This window comes from Tauraco erythrolophus, chromosome 4 (genome assembly GCF_009769465.1).
Source record: "Tauraco erythrolophus isolate bTauEry1 chromosome 4, bTauEry1.pri, whole genome shotgun sequence".
Lineage (NCBI taxonomy): Eukaryota > Metazoa > Chordata > Aves > Musophagiformes > Musophagidae > Tauraco > Tauraco erythrolophus.
Window position 1 is genome coordinate 11,799,622 of NC_141468.1, and position 27,213 is coordinate 11,826,834.

A 27,213-nucleotide genomic window follows, 5' to 3' on the forward strand; every position below is an offset into this window, starting at 1 on the left:
AGACTAAAATAGCAAGGGGAAAAAGGGTGCTTTGTAAGGATGACTCTCCTATGTATTTTCCTGACTCTATAGTAAATTCGTATAGCAAAACTCAGGCATGTGGAAGGGGAAGTTGAATTTATTTTACAGAATCTCTAAAGGTTTTACTCTGTCACATCCAATTACTCCGAAGTACCAAGACCAAGTAGTACCATTTGTGTGCAACACAGAGGGCAAGGGACACTGGCTGTAAAATTAACAATTTCCTCAGACTAGACTCTGAACTTTTAAGGTGTCATGGTTTAGGCTGGCTGGAAACTAAAGGCTACACAACCACTCCCTCAACCTCCCTCACGGGCAGGGGATGGGGAAGAGAATTCAAGGGGAAAAGGGAAAGAGACCTGTGAGTTGAGATAAGAACAATTAATACTACTACTAGAAATATATGAATATATGTATGTGTAATGATATATATACAAACAAATGATGCACAATATAATTGCTCACCACCCAGTGACCAATGCCTGTCCTGTCTCGGACTAGTGATCCCGAAACAGATAAGTCCTGACAACGCAGTCCTAGACAAGCGAGAGGCCCAGAGAGAGAGAGAGAACTCCGAGACTCTGAGAGGGAGAGCCTCAGAAGAGCAAAAGCCTTTCTTTCTGGTCAACCCTCATTTTTATTCTGGGGATGATGCTGCATGATATGGAACACTTCGTTGACCAATTTGGCCCTCAATCCTAAATCTAAGTTCAAATCATAAGGGAAGTTGCGGCCCCTTTGTCCCAGCCATGCTCCCCCCAAGATTATTGTGCTCCAGCACACTGGCAAAAACATGATAAACTGAGAAGTCCTCAATGTCTCAATGCCAACTATAAACATCAGTGCGCTATCAGCATTCTTCTCATAACGAATCCCAGACTAAAACCAAAATACTGAGCTTTTCTAGGTGCTGAAAAGAACTAACTCTGTCCCAGCTGAAACCAAGAGAGTATAGAAGTGAGCTAAAAGGAGCTAAAGAGCTTTCCTTGTGTTGGTGGAGGTGAGAGGAACTACCAGATCGCCATTCCTCTGTGTTGGGCCAGGTCCCATTTAATGAGTCCCATTTAAGTCTCATGGAACAGAAAAAATATTTTGTTTGGGTTTTATATTTTTATTTTAGTTTGATTTGGTTTATTTTATTTTTAATTCAGAAGAGTGTATTGAATGAAATTCTAAAAGACTTTGGAACTTTTGCTATTACTGTGTTAAAATAGTAAGCATGTTGAAACGAAAGCCGTCTAGTATAACAGTTCTTATTCCTTGTAGCCTGAAATAAAAAACCCTTCTGTTTGTATCTCCTACAGCACAGCGTCTCTAGAGCTAACTGCAATAAGATTATTATGTTGTTTACGGATGGAGGTGAAGAAAGAGCACAAGAAATTTTTCATAAATATAACGAAGACAAAAAAGTAAGTGATGCATAAGAAAGATTTTACTATATAAAATACAACAGAACAAAGAGGAACATTTAAATAAGGACGTGAAAGCAGTTTTGATATGTGTGCAAAGTAATTTTTAAAACATATTAGTGTTGAACCTTAGGGCACTTAAAGCTTTCTCAATCTATAACATTTCTTTGAAAAAAAACATAAAATACACTGAATATGTTACATCTTGTGACTCATTGGTGTCAAGCAGTAGAGAATTATACCATAAGCCATAAAAGATTTTAACTTTTTTTTGACATTTTTCTTATATTAATGTTGTCCTTACATTATCAAGCAGAAATGCAGGTAGTTAAACTATATGAGATGTATCTGTGTGTCCTCACTGTGAATATTTTCTCTGTGTTTTTGTTGTTCATCAGGCAAAGGCAAAAACACATCTCAAGATCTGAATCTGAATAGATTTGGGCTAGAACAAACCCACATGTTTTTCCCTGTGAGGCTAATTATACCTCTGAATGTCTTAGCTAGGAGTGAGTTGGCTTTCTGTTAATGAAATTTGATCTATGGTTCAACCAGAATTACGGGCTTGACACAAGAATCCCTGGATGAGTTGTGTTGTTCAAGTTAGATTGGATTATTAGTAGTGCTGGTTTTCATTTTAAGTTTGGATCAAATCAAACTTCTGGTCTGGCTTTTGCATACTTATAGATGTACAAATCCATGAACATGTGTGATATGTGAAAGAAAACAGCTTTATAAATTGTCTCCTACTACATTTCATTATAAATTGTTATATTTAGAAGATTGATCACTTTCTAAATAAAAGTTAAATATGATCTGGATTTGTACTACAACTAAGAATTAACCTTTTCAAGTGTTTGGGCATGTGCCTATACCTGCTTTTGTGGGTTTTGTTTTTTTGTTCTTTTTGGGTTTGTTCTGGTTTTCCTTTTCAAAAAAAGCAGCTAGATGTTTGATCACAATTCACAGTTGCCATGGATGCTTATGTATAAAGCAGTGAAAGTATTTCATTGGAAATCCTCGTATATTTGAATTAATCCCTTCAAAAGGAGAAATAGAAATGCAAGACACAGTTTCCATCTCGACTAGTGATTCACTCAGTGACCTTGAATAATCATTTTCTGTCTGCTTTATAATAGTGTTTCACATAGAATGATACAGTGGGGTTTAGTTAATCTTTGTGTCTGAGCTGAAAGTACTTTTTAAACTGACAATTAGAAAGAACTGAAATCACAGGAACTCGCTGTGTGGCACACATGGCTGTATTCTGAAAATATATGCAGAGATTCATCTTCAAATTTGGACTTGGTAGCTTTTGTTGTGTTACAACAAAAGCCATCAGCTAAAGAAAATACGTGCATAAAGGGGAAGATGTATGATTCATTTCTGATAGTTTTCCATTTAATTTGCCATGTTAGGAGGAAAGTATAGTAAAATATCCAGCCCAAACAACAAAACAGATTTGTAGTGCTGATATTTGTGGTCTTACCCACATCATGCCTGGCAATCAATTATTCTGTGAAGTATAATAAATGAAATGAAGGATTTATTAATTTTATTTTTTTTTTTACTGCATCTTTTAATACTGTAAGTTTGCACTGCCAAGGTTCGAGTTGGTTTTATAAATACTGTAATATATAAAACACTATCACTATCTTGTTCCCTGTAACAAATGAGGGGTTTGGTTTTTTATTGTATACAACAAACGTGTAATAGTTACAACAGTCACTATTTGGATTTCTGATTATTTAAGTATATTTTCCTATATAATTAACTGCAGTGCAGATACAGTACAAGGCAAATTTCCTACACTTGATTAAGTTCTATGTATCTACAAGTTCGAATCCTAGTAAGCACTTACATTTTGTTACTCGCTTAATAAAGCAGATGCCATACCTTCCTGGTTTTCTCCAAGGTGACATTGGAAATGCAAGAAATGCGAAGAAAGTTTTTGTATGTGTAATTTGAAGACCCCTTTGCTTTCTCCTAATTATAGTTTTCAATCAGTAACAATCCTTGTGGTATTGAAGGGAAATTTACAGTTGAAAAACTTCTAATGAGATTTAACCAGCAAATTAATTTTTAGAAATAATAATGAAACCTCCCTATCTTTCACAGCATTCTAATATCTTTAAAAATAAGACTATTACAAAATATTCTTGTGGTCATGATCTTGTTAGTAAGACTACACTTGATTCCAGAATGATGACATGTGAACTTTCTTGTTGTTCCCTCTCTGTGTGATTTAATATTAATCTTAATCCAGTAAAGCGTAATAAATTAATGGGCAGGCACATTCTAACGTGTAAAATACACGTATACTTTTAATTTTGTAAAGTTGTAGTCACAAACATAGTGTTGCCTTCTTAGACTGCGTATTAGGTTGCTTTCATATAATAAATGAGATATTTAAAGATATGTGGATCTAGATTCTGTTGTCTTTATTGCAGTTAATTTGTAATTTATTTCACAATTAGCCTATTGAATGTAAGAACAATTTTGTAATTATTATTTGTAGAGAAATGATTCAGTATAAGTAAGGTGCTAAAAAGTTTTCTGTGGTTTACCATAGTAGCACTTCATAGTATAAATATGTATCAGCTGATGTCTTTTCTTGCCTGCTCTGCATTTATTTGAACATTTTTATTTGTGTTTTACGTACAGTATATTAGTGATGAATCTTTATTCTCTTATCACAGTCACTCACTTCCCATCTTAGGTACACTGTGATGTAAACTTGTATTTTTTTTCTTGTACAAACAAAGACCATTCATTCAAATCTATTAATCCTTGTTTTCATCTTTCTGATGTAAAATTGCTTCAGCTCTAAAAGTATTTTCGTCTTCATGTCAGTTACTTTGTAATTCTTTGGCATGAAAGAAGCTTCAATAAGTTTCGTTCCGTCAGATGACACGACTTAGTGTGCTTGTTTGCAATGCCCTCAGTGCAACCTTCAAGTTAAGAAGTGAAAGAATACAATAAACAATTGGAAACTACTAAAAGAGCAGCCTAGAATCTGGATGCTAGAAAATGGTCCTGTTAAATTAGGGTTTTCATCTGTTTGAAATAGTATTCAGATATATTTAAAACGGGTTTCCGTCTTCAAAAATCATTTGAAGTATGAATTATGAGTGTTATTATAAAACTTATGTAAAACAATTTTGAGGTGGAACGTTCCTAGTTTTCATCCGTTTGAAGTGGAAAATCACAGTTGTGTGTCACCTTTGCGTGCCTCTTTCGCTTTATAAAACCAGATTTTATTGTCACAGATTGCAACTACATGCTGTGCTGATATTTAAACACTGGCATGTTTACGTTTACGGTGACATTTGGGGCACTCACATTAAATGTGTGAAATACCACACATGCACTAAATTTCAGGAATGGGGGTGGTAAATTTTCATTTTATTTGCACTCATGCTGCAGACGGCTTCACTGAAGATAGCAATATAAATTTAATGGAAATGTAGGCCCAGCAGGCATCCTCCATTCAGAGAATTTTGAATTCAGCTTAAAAATAGAAAACTAACTACAGCTCTTTGGGGCAGATTGTGCACCCTGAAATCTGTGTTTTGAAGGATTGCTCAACTTATGTGAGTAGGAAAAGACCTTAAACATACATCATGTGCTTTCAGTCATTTGAAGCTTCCCAGCGTGACAGAGGCTTGCGTGGGTCAGATGGATTGATCTGACCAGCACAGGTAGGATTGATCTGACCACTCAGGTAGGAGGAGAACCCTAAGTTGTGTCTCATGTCTCATTCCCATAGAATTATCTGTCACGATTAATACAACCTCATTTTGTGTAGATTTTTCTGACAATATCATTTGAAAGGAAATGGTATGTAGAGAAGAGTTCCAGCAGCTCAGTTCCAATTAAAAATATCTGCATGTGGTGGGCACAGAACTGCTACAGTGATAGAGGTCCTATGGGAGAAGGCTCCAGCTTGCTCTAACTCCACTGGGAAGCTTATGACTAGCAGTGACTTCTTCTAAATGGGATACATTCAGCATGTCAATAGAATGATCAAATGAAATACCTGTGAGAAAGCGGTTGCAAAACTTTCTTGTAAAACAATAATAACTTCTACTGCCATTACCAAGGGAGGGAACCATGTTCTTCATTGGTTTTAATCCGTTATTGCACAACTGCAAGTCAGAAAAACTAAAAAGAAAACTGTGTTAATCTGGGCAACGATGTACGAATCATTCTAGACAAGGCTGAAGTGTTAGTCCTCAATACAAATGGCCATTGAAAAAGCCCATGACATTTCCACTTAGGGTAATACTGGGATTCTCAAACTGAATGAATGTAACTGTCTAGAGTTACCTGCAGATCCCAAATAGAAACAGCATCTTTCTCAACACTAATATCCACTTTGAATAGAGCTTAACAGCTGTCAAAGTGCACCCCAACAGTTCTTGCATTTCTGAGTGCGTGACAGACTTGTGACACAGGATATAACATAAAGAAATGAAAATAAAGGTTAAACCGAGCAAAATTCTGGTTTTTGTCCAAAGGACATGTAGGATAGTTTGAGAGAGAACATTTAAGCCAATTTTTAAGGTTTCTGTATTTTAGATTGTTCAGAGGCCTTCTCTACATTAGCTTTCTGTGATCGTTAGACTACCAGACGCTAAGATATTTCTCATTCCTCCTGATAGTCTCCCTGTCTTGTGAATTTTCCTGGAGTGATGGTACAGGAAATCTCATGTAGAAGAAATCACCAGCTAGCTGGTTAAACTGGCTCTCTGACTCTTTCCCTAATCACTTCTGTCTTAAGAGTGTGCCATCTTCCAGTTATTAATTTTGATTTATTATATATACTGGGACATGCACAACTGGTAAAGCTAAAATATTCTAGGTGAAACTTAGGCCAGTACTCGTACATTCCTTTTTCTTTCAAAATAAAAGTGGAAACTATGTTATTAGGGTGCTCACTGAAGAAATATCTTATTTTTAAGGCAAATTATCTATTTTTTTTACCTCATTCTTAGCTCCATGTATTAATGAAGGGCCTGCAATATATCCACTGTCTCAGGGTTCCTGACATAGATTAATGCCACTAAATTAATGAATTTAAATATTCCATATCAGCAGTCTTCTTCCTGTGACACTCATTATCCAAATACGCTTCAGTAATTGTCAAGTTGCACGATACTAAGCTATTTAAGGTCATCAGTGTGTAAATCCATTCATTAACATTTTTTTTCCATTTTCTTTTTTTCAATATGATATTAGGCACACATTTTTCCCCGTGAACCTCAAATTTGAACTACAGTTATCTGATGGTCTGTTAAGCCCTCTTTCCCGCTAGGAATCAGAGTATAGTGATTTTTAGGATACTCTTTTTCAAAAAGGTTTATATATTGTCCTTTCAGCAATCATCTCCTAAACCGACGTACTGCTATCATGTGTCCATGCCCTGACAATGCCGATGGATTACAGCAGTCTGCCTCAACCTTTCCCACTCTGTCTTTCCCTGACCCCTTTACCTTTAGACCATGTAACATCACCTCTAAGGTTTTTCTTAAAGGCTTCAATAAGGAGTCCATATCCATTGTATTTCTTCTCCCTTTTTCATCTAATCTTCCATTCCACCATCATATCCCTGGTGCTGTTCTACAAATGTACACCAGTTTGTTGGGCAAGATTGTTGCAGGCTTAGGAGGTGCAGCAGAAGGAATGAGGCTGACACGGGTTTATTTTAGGAAGAAGATCTGCAGGCAGAAGAGCCATTTCATGCATGTGTCTGCACACACATACACATGTTGATACTGAGTTTCTCTTTAGGCTGCTGTTTCATTATGAGCATGAATCTGTCTGGGTTACCACATGGCATTTTTATCTACAGTGCAAGATAAAAATCGACGTGGTGGTGTTGAGTATTGTTAATGAAAGTTTTAATATAGCTTTGTTGAAAAGTAACCTTATCAGTCATATTAGAATCATGCATATCTGTTACATAAAACCCAAGTGGCAGCGTGTTTCCTTCAAATTTGGCATGGAGAGGGCTATTTGATACTTCTGTTTTCATTGATCTTCAATTCCAAGCCACTACATTAATTGTGATTAATTCAGGGTATTACATAGAGGTTGGTGCTCCAGATGGTATAAAGTGATTAATCAAGGCAACAAGGATAGGATATCACTTAATATAGAAAGCACATTATGTTTGTTTGGGGATGAAGGCAAGAGAGTCATCCTGCATTTTACTTATTTATACAAACAAAATGCTACATATGCCAAACTGGTTGACGTTAGACAAGATTTGTCCTGTCTCAGTCTCAGCACATATTAACTGCATGCGTTCTTATGAATTTGAGATTACAGTGAAATGCAGTGGGAGTTGATTGTATTCCTCTATAATTCAAGAATTGGAGGAATGGGACTTTCTGCAATGAGCATTTTAATACCTGGGCCACACTTGATGATGTTTGTGTAACCTCTTCTTTAAAGTATCCAATTCCACAGCTTTCTTAGGTATTTGTATTTTTCTGTTCCAACACTTACCTGTTTAGAACCTTTCTCTAAAATTCCTTAAGATAAAATAAGCTTAGAGTTTGTTTTGTGTTTGGTTTTTTTTTTTTTCATTTTACATCCATTACAGAGAACAATTAGTTCTCATCATTATTTCCTATTACATTTCATAGAGTCGTAGAATCATAGACGATTTGGGTTGGAAGGGACCTTTAAAGATCATCTAGTTCCAACCCCCCTGCCATGGGCACAGACACCTTCTACAATACCAGGTTGCTCAAAGCCCCATCCAACCTGGCCTTGAGCACTTCCAGGGATGGGGCATCCACAACTTCTCTGGGCAACCTGTTCCAGTGTTTCACCACCCTCAATGTAAAAAGTGTCTTCCTTAGATCTCATTGAAATCTATCCCCTTTCAGTTTAAAGCCGTTGCCCCTTGTCCTATCACTAAATGCCCTTGTAAAAAGTCCCTCTCCAGCTTCTTCATTCTCCCAGTCCCTGCCTTTACCTTCTGTGACTTGGGCAGTGCAGCTGGAGCTCTTGCCAGTGAAGACTGAGGCAAAAAAGTCATTGAGAACCTCAGCCTTCTCCATATGCCGGGTAGCCAGGCCTCCTGTTTCCTTCTGGAGACGGCCCACATTTTCCCTAGTCCTTTTATCACTGACATACCTATAGAAGCTTTTCTGGTTGCCCTTGATGTCCCTGGCCAGATTTACTTCTATCAGGGCTTTAGCTTTCCTAACTTGATCTCTGGCTGCTGGGACAATTTTCTCTGTATTCTGCCCAGAATTACCTGTCCTTGCTTCCACCCTATGTTATCTTCCTTTTTGTGTTTGAGTTTGTCCAGGAGCTACTTGTTCCTGCAAGTCTACTGGTGTTTTTGCCTGACTTTGCCTCTTAGGAAACCATTTTTATGTTGTCACCCTTATCCAACTTTCCTTTTCAACTTTTGACCAAACTAACTAATTTCTTTAAAATTCCCCTAAGTTATATTTTAAATTATTTTAATTTTTTATTTACTCCCTTATTGTGTTTAATGACATGATATCTCCACCTTTCTTAAAACATGCTTTAGAACAGTTAGGGAAACTGAAATGGTATCAAGAGAACAGAGTATTTTCTGTGACGTTTTTTTCCTGCAGCAGTCAGGTAAATACACCATAGATTACAACTTGCCTTTTTGGAACTGCTTTACGTTATTGAACTACATTGGTTTTTTGCTTTGCATTGCATCTTTTCCCCATAGTGCTGCTTTTTACAGGTATCTTTTCAATTTCATTTTCTGTGTTTGATTATCTAAGTATTTTTAATCTTACATTGCATTAGGCAGTTTTTTTCTTGTATGTTTAATGTATTCCTCTTCATGAATTGTCATCTTTCCTGTAATCCTTTATTCTTTAGATTATCTTCCTACGATACTCAGCTAGCTAGTTGTCTGAGCTTGTTGAATTCTGTATCTCCTTGAAATGTTAACCTTGTTTTACTGCTACCTTACCTTCCTTTTCTCGAAATTAAAATTACTTATTGATCTTTCACTCAAATGATCTTTATTCTAGATTTTCTGTTAATTCTTCCTTAAAATTCAGAAAGAAATCTAACTGGTTTGGGCATCTTCTAGAACAACCTAAGATATTCAGGAACTGTGTCTCCCATCATATTGTATTATACATATAAACCTATACAATTAAAGTTATAAATAATTTTTATATGCTTCTGGTGTTTATTGAAGGAAGTGCCATAAGAAAATCTCAAAGAACTGACTGTAATGAGTGCTGTAGACAGAGGAGATATAAGTTGTTCTGCTATAAGTGCCCTGTAAGAGAGACTTACAAATTCCATTCACTTAAAAACAAGAGTCGAGAAAATTTAGGAGTTAAAAATTGTGTTCTGCAGATAAAGAAGCAAAACTGGAGACAAGCAAAATAATAATATGATTATGAAGATCAAGAGATGCTTTTCTATAAAATTACATGTTATATAGTCATGATTCTGACATTGTGTATTCATTAAGCCTAGAGTTTTCCAAAGGTTAACTTTACAACATTGGTATAAAAATGTAACTTTCTGATAAGAAACTGGAATTTGTCCACTTAATAGACAAATGTAACTATGTAATGTAATGTAACTAAACTAGCACAACTGAATATATTTTTAAAAATAATTAGCTATTATTAAGTGACTCTAAAACTCCATATAATTCTTAATTCTAAATGCTACTTAGGCTAACTGGTAGACAGATGTTGAGCATTAATTGAGCATTAGTCTCTCAGTAGGTGGAATTGTTTCAGATGGGACAGGACATCTTTGAATGAAATGATTCATTGACGCACTGGTGGAAAAAACAGGCAGAAATATATAGGAGACTTTATACCAGTGCTCAAAGGGAAAAGTTACAGAATGGGAATCTTGTAGTAGGCAAGAGAATAAGGGAACAGCTGAAACAAGCAGATGGTAGCACACGATGTATGCATGCAGCAGCATAAAACAGATGACAGGTTAAGAAGGAAATGAGAATTTTGAGAAACAAAGTTACAGTCCATTCAGATAACAAGAAATACATGTTCATATATTCAAGAAACATAACAGGAAAGGGATATGAAATGGGAAATGAGAAAGCATAAGTGTAGACGTACTGTAAACATCACATAAGCAAGTAGAAACCCTGTGCAACTTAAGTGTAAAGTATTAGAGATTGCTGCAGACATTGTAAGGAGCATTGCTTTTTAGGACAGAACATCAGTACCTGAGATAGGAGAGTAGTGTTTGAGAAATCCTATAAAGAGTAAGAATTATTATATGTAATTAAGAAGGCCTTTTCATACAGCATTTTGCAAAAAAAATTCCAGTTTTGACAAAAAGCAAGAAAGAAATCATCTTTCAAGTAAGGGATGAATATTCTGGTGAGAAACAAACAGAAAATACCCCAATCTCTGCTTGGAACATTACTTGGATTCAAAATCCGGATCAGTCCCAAAGAAAAGGCTAAAACTCACTCTGTTGTATCTCCACGAAATCCCAGTCACGATCTTTAATCTTTTACAGTATACAGGATAGAATTTAATATACAGAATTGAAAGTGCTGCACAAAATAGAGTGTCTTTAATAAAAGAATTTGAAACAGACTTTATGATCTTGTACTCATGTGGTTATAGAAAATAACATTCAAGTATGAGCCTTTAATTATTTTTGTAGGTCTTATTCCTAAAAAATATAAAGAAAAAAACCCCAATTTTTAAAAAAATCTGAGGGTTTTTTTCAGAAGACAGTCAGCCCCCATAGGCAGTCTTTGAATTCTTAGCCTATTATGCTTCTCCATTCCTCTGTTTCTATATTCAGCTTCTATTTGAAGTCACTAATTTTAGTCAAAGTCATATTCATGGTAGCCTTGTATCAAATTCAAAATGATATATTCAATGTTTGCTGAAGCTTAGGTGGGAATTATGTTCCTTGTAATCCCATTATTAGTCACAAGCAAAAGAAGACATTTAATCCATACTGACCAAAGAAAATGGAGTGCAAGATCCAAATGTATTTTTTAAATAATTCTGACTTTATTTAAATGCATCTTTTTAACAAGAAAGAATTTGTTTTATTTACAAATGATTTTATGAAGCCACCTCTTGGCAGGTGATGAATTGTATAATGGAGACTGGCCTTATTGTATTCCCGATCCTACATGCAGACAGGAAAAAGAATGATAACCCCAATGCTTTCTGTTGCACACTTAGTCTATAAATGCTATTTTGTTTGAAAACAAAACCAGAAACAAACCCAAAACCTTCTAAGGCAATATTTTGTCTGTAATAAATTCCTCTATCAGGATCGCATTTATAGGGCTGAAGACCTTTTTTCCTTCTATTTCAATAAAAAGATAGGCTTTGTGGGAGATGATTAAAATTAACGTATCTTACATCATAGACTGAGAAAAGGCTTATATCTTGTCACCTAAAGTGTGATGTAACTGCAATCTGTTGTTTCTGCTTTTCTCTTTCTGCCATTGTGAATGCAAAATTTACATCTAGCTTTACTAAGAACACTCTGTTACAAACTATTGAACACAACAGGGCTATAGACAGTGCCCAAGATTTTTACCTGTGGATTGCATGTAGATTCAGTTCTGTTATTTTATTTTTCCTGAATATTTACTTTATTTACCTGGTTACTAAAGAAACGAAAATGCATATCATTCAGTATAGGAGTGAACTGTCATGATTAATTTTCTTATCTTTAAGCCATTCATAGGATAGACAGTATCTATATATCTGTATATCTGCAATATTTCTGATAGACAGTCCTGAGATTTCAGGTGCAGTTTGGCAAGAAGCCCAATGTGTGAGCACGCACAGTGGTTGTGTTAATTGCTAACTGTGAACGACGGTCTCTGTTACGTGGTTGAGCAGAAGACTCAGTCCTTCAGGCATGCAAGGACATTTGCCAGCTGCTGACAGCAGACGTCATCAGTGCCTGCTCGTGTCAGTAATGGAGCATCTTACCTGCAAGCAGAGACAAGGTCAAGTTGCCCTGAGCACAGTCCTGTATGGCAGTGCTGTTTCCATAGTTATACAGTAGTTATTAATAGCTTTTCCCTCTGAAAAAGGAAGGGGAACCAAACTTGAAGCATTTTCATCCCTAAGTCTCTCTCTTCTAAGGTGATCTGAATATACTGTCCTGTTCCCAGGTCAACGTCCAAGAAACAGCATGTGAACAAGGGCAAAAATCCCTTCGCCTGTTAACCTGGCACACCCTTTTTCAAGCTCACTAAATCGTTTTCATTTGGAATTTTCATGTTCCCGTGAAGCTCTGGCCATTGTAAAATTAGATGTGAACTTTGTGTAACTGATAACTCCAGAGAGGAAAATTTCCTGTAAATGGATTCTGCTGGAAATGAGAATTTCCGATGGCCCTTCCCTTTCCCCCCATCCTTTTCCCTCTTCTAACACAACTGTTTGGCATTTGCAACCCGCTTTCAGTCAGTGTTTTCCACGCTGTACAAGAACTGAAGTAAATGGAGGGAGTAACTATACAAAGGGGATAGTTAGTAGTACATTATTTTCAAACAAAGACTATTTGAATGAAAAAAGAAAAGGCAGAGTATCTGATTAAAATTAGTGTTTGAAATATTCAATGGAATATTAAATATACCTTTAAATCCTTAGCTGATATGTGTAATATTTCTTCCTCGGGGCTTATAAGGCAAAACCAAAGAGAAAAGAAGGCGGCTCAGTGTCACAATACGAACAGTAAATATCTCTCTAATTAATCTAGTCCTTTCCAGCTCCTCAGCTGCCTCCAAATGTTGTTCTGACTATCAAAGAAATGCCTAAAATGCTTTTAATCCAGAGTCCAGAGGGAGTTACTTTGTCAACTCCTTTTCTGCTTCCTGATATGGCCACCAAGTTTACAAAGAACTCTCAGAAAAAAAAATGAGTTTTTCTTCAGGGAATGCTAAATGCTGAGTGTCAGGGAGAAGCAGCTTAGGGAAAAGGAGGAATTGAATTACTTTTCATTTCAACAAACAAACTTTGTTATTAATATAACCAAGGAAGGAAACAGATCAACTGAGTAAATAGAACCAGGATAGTCAAAGTAAAACATTCAACAGCTGAATATTTAATTCATGATAGTGTAATTTCTTCATCTGAAGACTGGGAGATGGGGTGAGTGGTTAGAAAATCACCTGATCCAAACTGAGTGGTTTACATTTATTTCCAAGGTGATGTGGGGCGGTCCAATGAGGACGGCGCTTTTGGCAGAAATCACAGGAAAAACACCAGTATGTTGGCATCCTTTGAGCCAGAGCTATAGCCACAAATCTGCATCACACAAGACTACTTGATGACTGTTTTGGGATTTTCTAGATAAAATCCATCTCTGCCTTTCCGCAGCATGAGCTAAGCATACAGCAACTTCATTACAGTCTATTGGAGACATCATATTAATCTAAATGTCTTAAGGCACTATTTGTATTAGTAAACTATATGGGGCCAAGACATGGGCTTGAACACTGTCCTGCAGTCATTTGTAAGTTTTAACTGTTAGTTAAACCTGGAAGTTTTTCAGTTTCTGCCAACTGATGCACTCCCAGACAATGTGCTGGGACTGCTCTCAGGGCAGCAGGAAAAGGGGAAGAGGGAAGGAGCAACGGTTTAGCTCCTGTGAATCTCTGTGGGCTCTGCTGCCACAGTTGCTCTCGAGACCAGAGAGTTGGTCAAATCCCAGTTTTTCGTAGGGTAGTCACAGCCACAATGACTCTAAAGCCAAGTATGTCGTTGTGAAGTTCTACTGGTGTTTTTGAAAGCACAACTTTTCTCTTTCTTACCACTGTTCTCAAGACTAATATTGTAAAAATCTAAGAAAACAGAGCTGATTTATACCTACACCTGGAAGACGTTGTGATTAAAAACTTCACCTTATTTGTGGAGATAGCGTAGTACAGAGGACGTAGCCTCTTCATCGGTATGGAATATTCCTACATCAAGTTATTGTGAGCATACAGAATTGAGTAATTCCATTTGTACTTGTGTGATAATTCTGTCTCATCAAGATTAAGCCTAAACTAGGTAAAGACTTAAAGGATCACTTAATCAGCAGTCCATCTATCTAATTGTAATCAATTTAGCAGAGGTAGATTAGTAGGTATCAGTAGGGTATTTATACCTTAACAGTTTTAGCTGTGCCACAGAGGAGGAAGGGGCACCACATGCTAGCCCTTTAGTTAGTAAGGAATAGTAGTTCCACAAGGTGGCACTGAGAAGATGTGGAACAGTGTCACTGAATTAGTATTTTTCTTAGTTTTGTGAGACTGTTAATTCTGAATTTCTTCAGTATGTTAGCCATAAAGGTGCTTTCAATCCCTGCACTAGAAAACATCCCCATTTTCATGCAGTTATGTTTTCTCTGTGAGGAAACAAAGAAAGCTGAACAAAACTACTTTTCATTTTTGAAACACTTTGCAATTCTCAAAATACATTTCAGAGATTCATGGCATTCACTTTAAAGACTTCTTCAGTGACCATACAGCTTTCATGGTATGCATATGTTATGAAGGCTTCCTGTCTAATCCTCAGTTGTTAGTTCCTTTTGAAGAGTAATTGCATATGACTGCATCACACATCAATGTTTTTGGATCTAGTTTCCCAATATATTAAGATTGTTAAATGGTTTAGGGCCTACATTATCAGTATAGAATCTTATTCAAAACAGCTGAGATTCTCCAATAATCTCCTAATATGTAACAAACTTAATTTTTATTTTTATTTTAAGTTAAAAGAAGGATTAACATTAGATTGTCATGTGAGCTAATTTTTAGAGTGTCATTATTTCTTTTCTTTATTAGACTATAATTACACAGACTATAATTAAACTATGAATTCATACATCAGCATTGCAGCTTGAAGTTTGAGGTTGGATTGTAGTGAATGAAAGATATTAATGATAGAGAAGACTACAAATATACATTGAAAGTCTGAGAGAAATAATTCACTGTGGATACATGTCTAGAAAAGTAGTTCCAAGGACCTGCTCTATTAGTCTTTAAATGTGTGCCTCAATTAAAGCTTTTTTCCATTGTCAAGAGGTTTACTTGCATGATTAAATGCCTTGCTGAGCATAGAGGGTCAATTATGGAAAGACTTGAGTAACTGTTTTATCAAATACATTCATACTTTCTTCATGTCTATAAATTTAAAGATGTCCAGTCTGCAATTAGCTTTACATCTAAATATTTGAGAGCTAAATTCTGATTGTTTCCGTCGCCTCAGTTTCTCCAAATCTATACATATTTTCGGAGAGTACCTGAAGCAAAAGGCAAACCCTAATGTGGGCATAAGTATCAAAACCACAACTTGATACATTTCTGTTGGTGTATCATGCATTCTTGGTATTTCCTAACTTGACATAAAACTGTGAATTCTGCATTTCGAGTTCAAGACCTTTAAAACTTCACAACCTTAGCACCTGACTAGGTTTTATACCACGCCACTTAGGTCATCTGTGTGTTTTTCCCAGTTGCTGTTAAAGGCAAAATGTGTAGGCAGTCGGAGACATGTACAAAAGCCTAAGTCTCAAACTTCTGAACTTTCTTGAGCCTGGTATTCAGAACAGCAGAAGTTATGAGTTTGTGCAAACTGAGAAACATGAACTCAGACCTCTTTTGTCTGAGTGATGAACTCTCATTTAAAAAATTAGAGGCACTACTGTCACAGTCGTTTTGAAAAGAGTAAGCCCGGCTCAGTTTGTCATGAGAAGACCAGCTGTATCCATGCTAATGAACTATCCAAGGCTGGGATGCAGGCTGGAGGAATGTCCACAATTGTCCATACTATTTAATTGTTAACAGACCCAATGTTATGGTTCTTGGCCTGTGGCAATCAACTCTTCTGAACAATGTCTGGGTTCAGTTCAGGGATTAGCATGAGACAGGGCCTGTTCCCAGAAGATGATATAATGAGATCTCCCAATATGGGGGGTGGGATAGGGAGGGAGGAAGGCAACATAATTTAGCCATAGAGGTGCGACCCATGCTGTGCCACTTGCCCTCATGGCCTGAGAAAGAACATGGGTTACGTCTTATTTTATCTACTGTATAAATGTAGCCTAAGGGACCCTAAAACTTCCCTCTAGTATGTCATTGTGAGTCTTACCCCTGCTCTTAAGCACAGAGCTTCTACTTCTCTTCTCCCCGTGCTTCCTAGGAAAGTAAAGCCACTTTAATTTTATAGATATAAATCAAATAGTTCACGACTGCAACCCTGGCGTTCCTGAATTGAGAAGTTCAGCATGGGTGATTATAGACCAGAATTTAGCTGAAAATCTGTATTTGGTGGCTCCTATTTGTTGATCCTAGGTGGTTTCCTAATTTGTATATAGGATTTTCAGATCATCCTCTGAAGTTCTGTTCTCGGTTCAAACTGATCATAAATGCATTCTGATCTCAGTCAGTTCTTAGCAAAATCCAAATCGGCTTCAGATTTCTGCCCACAGATGTAAGGACAGTAAGAAGAAAATGCATTCACAGTTCTAATTGTGGCAGCTTGAAAACCACATAACATTTCCCTGACCTACAGAAAAAGAGAACCAAAATGATTAGGTGGTTTAAAGGCTATACTTACAAGGGATTTAGAAGACAGAGTGCATAATGGAAAAGAGAAAAGCACTTTTATGATTTTATTCAGAAAAATATGCTTGATATATTGGCCTCTTATTTCAGAAGTGTACCTATTAAATGTAAACTGCAAACAATTTTTCATCAGATCTGAAAATCCATAAACACATTAGTGGGAAAAACAATTTCCTTGGTCATGCTGGAATTACTGAATTATTTATTCCTCTTTATCACAGCTCCTCTTGGTCTATAGAAAAAGAAATTATCTGTGCATCTTTACCTGCAGTTATAAACGCCAGGTTAAAATATTCTGAAATCTGTCATCGTGAAAACTGAAGTTGCATGATTTGATAAGAACGATTTTTGACTCAGTCAGTTTGTTTATCTAGTGGTAGAAAAAAATGTACTCTTGCTATTTTTACATGATAGACATAAAATGATGGGATTCATCTTTATGTCTAGCTGAGTAAATCAACCATGTAGCTCTCCTGATATCTGATAAAGAGAAATACGTATCCCTAAAGGTCAGTTCATCTCCTCTTAAACAGAATAATGGGATTGAGTGCACCCTCAGCAAGTTTGCTGATGACACCAAGCTGTGTGGTGTGGTCGACACACTGGAGGGAAGGGGTGCTATCCTGAGGGACCTTGACAGTCTGGAGAGGTGGGCGTATGAGAACCTCATGAAGTTCAACAAGGCCAAGTGCAAGGTCCTGTACATGGATCAGGGCACAAGTAGAGATGGGGCAGAGAATGGATTTAGAGCAGTCTGGGGAAGAAGGACTTGGGAGTGCTGGTTGATGAGAAGCTCAACATGAGCCGGCAATGTGCGCTTGCAGCCCAGAAAGCAAACTGTATCCTGGGCTGCATCCAAAGGAGCGTGGCCAGCAGGACAAGCTCTGCTGCGTTCAGCTCTGGGGTCGCGGACATAGGAAGGACATTGACCAGTTGGAGTGAGTCCAGAGGAGTGCCACAAAGATGATTTGAAGGCTGGAGCACCTCTCCTCTGAAGACAAGCTGAGAGAGTTGGAGTTGTTCAGCCTGGAGAAGAGAAGGCTCTGGGGACACCTTCTAGCAGCCCTCCAGTACTTAAAGGGAGCCTACAGGAAAGCTGGAGAGGGACTTTTTACAAGGGCGTGTAGTGATAGGACAAGGGACAATGGCTTTAAACTGAAAGTGCGTAGATTTAGATTGGATCTAAAGAAGAAATTTTTTACAATGAGGTTATCAAAGCACTGAAACAGGTTGCCCAGAGAAGTGTTGGATGCCCCATCCCTGGAATTTTTCAAGGCCAGATTGGATGAACAACCTGATCTAGTGGAAGATGTCCCTGCCTACAGCAGTGGGGTTGGAACTAGATGATCTTTAAGATCCTTTCCAACCCAAACTATTCTATGAGTAATGAAGAGATGCACATGAATGGTTATTAGGAGCTCTCTCATTGCAGCAGCACAAAATTCAAGAACAAGAATTTTATTTTCAAAAACCATGGTTGTTCATCTGCTCTGAACCACTTGCAGGATGATGGCAGTTTCTCAAACACTTACAGGCCTACACTTGTTGCCTACACATATATGCAGTGATCTAAACAGCAAATTTTTGCTTAGTTACCACTTCAAATTAACTTCACTCAAGCTGTTACTTTTCTGTAATACTCATAACATGATACACCTGAAGGAAGAGTCTAGTTTAATCTCACTTTGTTTTATTCCAATAGCAAAATGAAGAAATAAGATAGGTAAAAAGCAACTGAGATCTGTAGCAAATGTGGCCTTTTCATGGGTAGCTCTTCATTTCTGTCTTCATTGGAACTCTCTTGAGTGCCATCATCCCCTAATGTCTCTAGCAGTCAGAATCCTTCTATTTGCCTTGGTTTTTATGAGCTTTTTCTGCTAGAGAGAAATTCAAAATAAAAAGGAAATTAATTATATAATTATGCAATTGGTGTTTTCTTCCTCTGTTTTCTGTAGTTTTCAGTCTACCATTTCTCTGATTAGAAATTTTTGCTTGTTTTGCTTTGATGTCCTTCGTAGGACCCTAGGATGTCAGATTGCAAGGGACCTCCGGAGGTCTCAACTCCAGTGTTGGGAACAAGATCATAGAATCATAGAATCATAGAATGGTTAGGGCTGGAAGGGACCTTCAAAGGTCATCTAGTCCAACCCCCCTGCAAGGAACAGGGATATCTCCAACTAGATCAGGTTGCTCAGGGCCTCATCCAACCGGGCCTTGAACGTCTCCAGGGATGGAGCATCCACCACCTCTCTGGGTAACCTGTTCCAGTGTTCTACAACTCTCATAGTAAAAAATTTTTTCCTAATATCCAACCTGAATCTACCTCCCTCTATTTTAAAACCATTACCCCTTGTCCTATCACAACTGGCCCTCCTGAACAGCCTCTCCCCATCTTTCTTGTAGGCCCCCTTGAGGTACTGGAAGACCGCTATAAGGTCACCCCGGAGCCTCCTCTTCTCCAGGCTGAACAGCCCCAACTCCTTCAGCCTGTCCTCATAGGAAAGGTGCTCCAGCCCTCTTATCATCTTCGTGGCCCTCCTCTGGACCCTCTCCAACTGGTCCATGTCCTTCTTATGTTGGGGACTCCAGAACTGGACGCAATACTCCAAGTGAGATCTCATGAGGGCAGAGTAGAGGGGGAGAATCACCTCCCTCGACCTGCTGGCCACGCTCCTCTTGATGCAGCCCAGGATGCGGTTGGCCTTCTGGGCCGCAAGAGCACATTGCCGGCTCATATTGAGCTTCTCATCCACCAGTACTCCCAAGTCCTTCTCCTCAGGGCTGCTCACGATCCATTCACCACCCAGTCTGTATTTGTGCCTGGGATTGCCATGACCCAGATGTAGGACCTTGCACTTGGCCTGGTTAAACTTCATGAGGTTGGTACGGGCCCACCTCTCCAGCCTGTCGAGGTCCCTCTGGATGGCATCCCTCCCTTCCAGCGTGTCGACGGCACCACACAGCTTGGTGTCATCGGCGAACTTGCTGAGGGTGCACTCCATGCCACTGTCCACGTCACCGACAAAGATGTTGAAGAGGGCCGGGCCCAACACGGACCCCTGAGGGACGCCACTCGTGACCGGTCTCCACATGGACATCAAGCCGTTGACCACTACTCTCTGAGTACGGCCATTGAGCCAATTCCTTATCCACCGAGTGGTCCATCCATCAAACCCATGCCTCTCTAGTTTAGAGAGAAGAATGTCGTGCGGGACAGTGTCAAAAGCTTTGCACAAGTCCAGGTAGATGACATCCGTTGGTCGACCCTTGTCCACCGATGTTGTCACCCCATCGTAAAAGGCCACCAAGTTGGTCAGGCACGATCTGCCTTTGGTGAAGCCATGTTGGCTGTCACCCACCACCTCCTTGCTCTCCATGTGCCTTAGCATGGTTCCCAGGAGAATCTGCTCCATGACCTTGCCAGGCACAGAGGTGAGGCTGACTGGCCTGTAGTTGCCCGGGTTCTCCTTGTTCCCCTTTTTAAAAATGGGGGTTATGTTCCCTCTCTTCCAGTCATCGGGGACCTCGCCAGACTGCCACGACTTCTCAAATACAATGGCCAGTGGCTTGGCAACTTCATCCGCCAGTTCCTTCAGGACCCGCGGATGGATCTCATCAGGTCCCATGGACTTGTGCACCTTCAAGTTCCTCAGATGTTCCCGAACCTGCTCTTCAAGTACAGTGGGCGGTGGTTCATCCTCACAGTCCCTGCTAGTTCTTGTGTCAAGATGAAGCCTTGTTGCTCAGGGCTTTACCTAGTTTGGCCTTTAAAACCTCAAAGGAGACAGACTTTCCAACCTTGCTGGGCAGCCTGTGTCACTTGCTGTCTGACTGCCCTTAAATTAATTCTACACTTGTTTTTCATGTTAACAAATATATTGCTCTACTATATACTGTAAATGAATAATACAAAGAATAAAAAATTTTGTGTTTTCTCACCAAGATTAGTTTCAGGGTGTGAAAAATACTTAGAATTTTCTACCCATTACCAGCACATGATATATTCCTGGCCAAACTAATACAGCTCTGTACTTGAATTCTTAGTGTTAAAAATTAGGATTCTTCCATTTCAGAACAGTTTCAAGACTGTATCTGACTGGGCTGGCAGTGCAGGATGGTGCCTGTCTCTGGTTCTTCTCTATTCTAAGGGTACGAGTTTTCTGGAAGTACTTTGAATAGTCCATTGAAAATTAATAAATGTGACAGCTCCTGTTTGTTTTTTTTTTCTGATGTTCCATTGGTGTTCATTGATTTGAAAGTTATGTTTCTTTATGAAGAGAATAAATGGATCTCCCTTGCATGAAAGCAAGATTGCCCTTTCGCTGGAAAATGCTTTGGGCGACAGAAGTGTCCATCCACTGGTATGGATGGTAGAGAGCAAGAGTCATAGCAAAAGGATCTGGGAACCTGTAGTCTGTGCAAAACCTAAGAGGCTGCCAAGAAGCACAGAGAAGAAATAACCAGGGCTTGGTGGTGATGGAAAACAACTTCTTGGGATCAAAGAGTACTTGGCAGTTTACTTCAATTCAGAAATCCACTTAGTTGGTTGAAATCAAACTTGAAAGGAAGGACGGGCAAAGGGAGAGGTGTTCATATCCGTTGTGTCTGATCTAGTTACTCCAAGTGTTCTCAGTCGTAAATTCCCTATTAAAAGTAATTAAGTCTTTTTGAGTTTAGCAGCCTTTTGTCTTCCTTGGGAGAGATGTCCATAAGGAAAAGGTATAGACAGACACATCTCAGTCCTTTGGCTGACTCTGGGTCCTGTCACAGAAAATGTTAGCACAGAGCATGTTTTTTTGCTAAAATTGGCTTGTTTAATTTGACTTGCTGACTCATTTTTCCAGCTGGTCTGTTATTCTACTCAATTCCAATGAGGCAATAGGAAAAAGAAAACTCTTTTGAATGTTCCACCCTCTTGCCAAACCAAGTAACAATTAAAAACTCCAATTTTCATTGCAGTTCTTTATCTCTGTTAATTATCCAAGCAACAGTAAATCAGATATATTGTCCTCTGCTTGTTGTCAATAATTTAAATTCTAAATTCTTTATAGATTAGTTGCAGATTTAACATGCTGGGTTTTTTTCCCCCTAAATTACATACTATTTCGCAACTTGAGTCCAATGCAGTGTTTCATTTTTATGTTTGAGATCAAATGCTAGGCAGTCCAGTCTAATTGACTCATGTGTTTTATACACACACAAGCAAACCCACATGAATCTGTCTTAATTTACTTAGGCAGTTACTTTTAATCTAAAAGAGATATCAAGTCACTCAACTATCTAACTAGTGACCTTTAGTGATGTTTTTCTTATTTGACCATAATTTTTGAGAAGAATGTAATCCAAATCAAGTGTTTAGTGGAAACGAAACTGGTAGCAGTGGTGAGTCCAAAAAAGAACAGGAGTGTAATAAGCAGGGACCTTGTGAGCTAAGAGATACCAATAGAAAATGACACTTAGCTTGTAAAAAAATAGATGGAAATTAAATAGAAACAGAAAAATCCATTAGAAGAGTTAGAGCGGACATTTTGTAGAAGAGGTCAAGAACAAATGCAGGATGGCAAATACAACTTGAATTTACAATGTGATACAGTATTAAAAGAATAAATGAGATGCCGAAGTCACATTTGCATTATCAATACTGATATTTTCAAGATAATAGAAGGCATTTTTCATCTGTCTCCATTCATACGAACTATAAGAACAAAATTTTACCATCATACAAGTACAGTCATTCCCATGCCTGTCTGGGTAACTAGAACTGTAATTGGCTTGACTCATTACTGAGCAATGACCCTGTATGGGATGCTCTTATTAGTTATATTGAAAAACTTCAAATTTTGTCTGTATTTAAAAAAAAAAACAAACAACAACAAGCACTTGAATCAGCATTCAGTGCAGCAGGGTAGTTGCTTTAATTCTACTTTTAACTGCAGGAACAAAGTGTTTGTATGGATAAAAAAAAATCAAAACATATTGTTAATTAAAAATGACATCTAGCACAAATCTTTGTTTGCCCTTCTTGCATATAGGGGTCAACACTAATAAAGTTTCATCAATTTCTAGCTGCTGACTGATGATTTGGAACTATTCCTACTCTCAGTTAATAATTAAGCTCTGATTATGTCACATAGTTTTTGATGCTTATTTGACAAATGAGGTTTAGGTAGCAATTGCACATGCCAAATAATGTGATGAAAATTTGTATAAATAAAGATTTAAAAACTTAACAATGATCAGTAATTTACAAGAAGTCTCTGCAATTTTACATTGTGAATATTATTTAAAGAAAACATTACCTTATTACTCAGTTATGGCCTGCATGTAAATTAATTGTATCATGGTTTAATTTTAAACATAGTCATCAAGTTTCAGCAAAAGAAATTCATATTCTGATTTCATGTTGTGATCTGTGATTTGTAAAGTGAAGTGGTAAGGCTAATAGTCCATAAAGAAATAGATACCTGAAAAGCAAAGGCAGTCCGGTCCTCGGACATTCCTTCAGAGGGACACGATAACAATGAACAGCTTCTTAAAACTGCTGGGAAAATGCTTTTCCCACTTTCTACAGAAAGGCTCAGCTTTGAGCTAAGTATTCAACCAGAAGCTGAAAAATAATATTTGTAGTTTTTCTACAGGTCTTGTAGGATTTTTAATCTGAGTACAACAATGCTGTGGGTTTTTTTTGTTGTTTTGTTTTGTTTTGTTTTTTTCATTCAAATCACTCAATTGACATGGAAAATGATTTAAGCTGAAAACCTTGATTTCTGTCCAAAACGTGGATAGAACTTGGTGAATCTTCTGCAGTCATGACTCCCTTGAGATAGATTAGAGTTGCATTGGCTAAACAGAATAAAATTATACTTATAAAACACATAGCTTTAATAAATATCAAGGGCTTAAAGTGAAATATCAGAAGCTTAACCTTTCTGTGGAACTCTATTGAACTAATTGAGTGATTTTACATGAAAAGACTGAAAGTCTGAGCAAAATGAGAATTGGTTTTCTGTAGTATTTGAAAATTTCATATGACTTTTTCCTGAAATTATTTTGTATCCTAAAAAGTCCCATTTTGCATTGCTTTGAATTCTACTGCTGTGCATGTGTTCATTTTAATCCATTGATGAGCATCGAATATTGATAGGAGATTACATCAGCTAATATAACAAAACCTGGAGAGTTGTCATTACCACTCTAGGAAAAGAAAAAGAAATTTAAATGGTTCATGAACACTAAAAAATATAAGAGCTTTAAAGTATGAAAGATGTATGAAAGAACATTCTTCTTGACTTTTACTTCATGGACCAAAATAATAGGAATACATAAAATACAATAATAACAATGTATCTATTATGGTGCTAAAAAAAGGAAAATTTTTTTTTTTTTTTGTTCAAATGTATGAAAAATCCAAGTATCATTAACTAGACAGTCACAGCTAATTAATGACTTATAGTTAAATTATATGCATTGTTTTTTAACTTGCATAGGTACGTGTGTTCACATTTTCTGTTGGTCAACATAATTATGACAAAGGACCCATACAGTGGATGGCCTGTGAAAATAAAGGTACTGTGTTTTTCTTTGCAATTATTCTTTGCTAGAGCTTTGGATAAGCAATATCTTTATTATTCTCTAAAAATTACAGATTTTTTTTTCAGCCTGATTTTTAGCTTTATTGCATTTTTAAATAAAAATTCCTAAAAGTTATTTGATGAAACAATGATATATGCATATATATATACAGAATAAGCTTGCATATTTATTTCTGATTACTTTATTTAAAACTTTATATTTTAAGAAAAAAACACAGTATTTTTTATAGAAATAGTAAGATATTATGGTTCAGTTTTGAGAGTTCTTGTTGTAATAGCCATCTATGAAAAGATGGAACTGATGACAGATAAGAAATTAAGCAAAGCTGTTTTATATTAAGGGGTCTGGACAAAGGGATTTTTTGTTTGTTTGGTTGGCTGATTGAATTTCTTTCTGTTTTTCTCCAAAACTTACAAGAGACCAGATGACTTGCATTATTTTTCCCTTTTCTGATGAAAATATCAAAGTTGTTATTGCTATGATTTATTAACTTCTAAGAGCATCTTAGGGTTTTTATTTTTATCACGATTCCTTTAGAAAAAAAAAAAACAAACAGAAAAGGTTAAAGTAAGGAAGTAAAATGCTTTCTCCTAAAATTTCTGCATTAAAAATGTGGTCAAAAACTTTTAAAAATATGTGAGAAAGATGCGTCTCAAATACCTTACAGTATTATTGCTGAACAAGAGAGAAGAGATTAACACAGATAAACAGAAAATAGAGAAAATATCAAACAATGTTGTTTAGTATTTTAAATAGAGCAATTTCCAAGCCTAACTGAAAATGTGGAAGTATTTTGCAAGTGAGTGAGAAGCAAAAGGTGAGAGGTGAGACAAATTACAAAAGGTCTTGAAAATTAAGACTGTCAGGAAAGGAAGATAAGATACAGTTCTCAGGGATGAGAATAACATAAACCAAAGGTAAAAGGAAGATATAGATACAGAAGAAAATAATGCTGTAGAAGAATCCATAGCCTGTATGAATAGCATAAATGTCATAACCTCATGAATCCCACGGTGTGCTGGCAAGTTGTGCAGAAGACAGTGCAACTTCATGAAGAGCAGATTGTACTGTCAGATAATTGCCGAAAACCAATGTGGTTTTGTTTGAACAGGGACTTTTTAACTAAGGTCTTTGTATCTCAGAATACTGTGCATGAGAACTCCATTGTTTCAAAACAAATGAGGACCAGCTGGCTTAAAGCATAACCACCTATGTCATCTTGTTATCGAGGCAGAATGATCATTATCTTCTGTTCCAAATTGATGTGATTATTTGTTTGCATATTCAAAGAAGCAAAGTTTTATTTCCTTTTTCCTTAATTAAAAGTTTTAATTTATTGTCAAGTCATGCATTGCTCTGTGGCAAAGTAAATGAATAACTCCAGTACTCTTACCTCTCCAGTTCTCCCCCATTCCTTTGACTCAAAACTTACTTCATCTGAAACTGGATCTCAGTGCCTGTCTTTTCAGTCTTATTGGTTATATGGGCACTATTTTTAATTCAAGCAAATAGATGATAAAATCAGTGATGAATAAAAACATTTCTGATGTTTCATTAGAAGAAATACCAGTTTGATTTTTTAATGCTTTGCACAGAGTGCCTTACATTTTTCTGCTGTGAACTTCACTGTTGTGGCAGCCTATAGCTATACTTGCATTCCTGTACGCATTCAACATATAATTACGTTGTTGTCGTAGTGTATTAAAATGACCATTAAATGTATTTGCACCTCAGAGTAAGTGGGAATTCGAGAGCACAGAACCAGTACATTACCTCAGCTTTAAAAATAACAGACAAAAGAAACACATTATGTGGTCTCACTGCTTAAGAGTAACTAGCTTGGCCTATATGGCATGGTGACCCGTCGTAGGTGGCCACGTGTTGTGATGGCATCTACTAAAAAAAGTATTCCATTCATACATGGTAATTTCTATAAAAATCAAATTAGAAATTACAAGCTAAATGAAATTCCTCAAGTTGAAGAGACTAGCAATATAGTATAGTAAGATGGTATTATTTCTGTTTCAAATTTTAGGTTATTATTATGAAATTCCGTCCATTGGAGCCATAAGAATTAACACCCAGGTAAGAGTGTTGGTCAGATGCAGATACAGTTGTAACACAAATAAATGGAGTAACTTCTGTTCTTACATATGTTGCATTTCACATCTGCTTGAATCAATTAAATTTTAAGATATGCTACATTAAGCACAGAGAAAAAAAATAAAGTTTTCTTTCACATATGAGGAATTATTCTGTTAAAGTATTCTAGTTTATGTATTTATTTTTAATAATTTCAGTGAGGCAATTCACAATGTGATCCCTGCTTCCCTGCCCAGCTAACATCCTCTGCAGCAGGCTGACCACGTGCACACAACATCGCGCTTGAAGTGATCCCCATTCTGCAGACCTCTGCCCAAGGACGATGTTTTCCTCTTGGATTTACATGGTCCTTCTTTGATCCTGAGACATGACAAGGATTTTTTTAATAAGTTCTATAAACCCAGTAATTTTTTATAAAATGTCTAGAGGTTCGTAATCTGGCTTCTGCCATACTTACAGCATGATCCTAAGGATTTGTATTTCTGCGGG

At 37.2% G+C, this 27,213-nt stretch overlaps 1 protein-coding gene across 5 annotated transcripts in view; it reads left to right on the forward strand.

Moving 5' to 3' along the window:
- CACNA2D1 (calcium voltage-gated channel auxiliary subunit alpha2delta 1) overlaps positions 1-27,213 on the forward strand; it is a 437,667-nt gene that overhangs the window by 355,548 nt on the left and 54,906 nt on the right. For all 5 annotated transcript variants that reach the window (XM_086609980.1, XM_086609982.1, XM_086609983.1 and 2 more), the window contains exons 12-14: positions 1,326-1,430; positions 24,516-24,594; positions 26,657-26,706. In XM_086609980.1, coding sequence (XP_086466106.1) covers positions 1,326-1,430; positions 24,516-24,594; positions 26,657-26,706 — 234 coding nt within the window. The remainder of the gene's footprint in view (positions 1-1,325; positions 1,431-24,515; positions 24,595-26,656; positions 26,707-27,213) is intronic.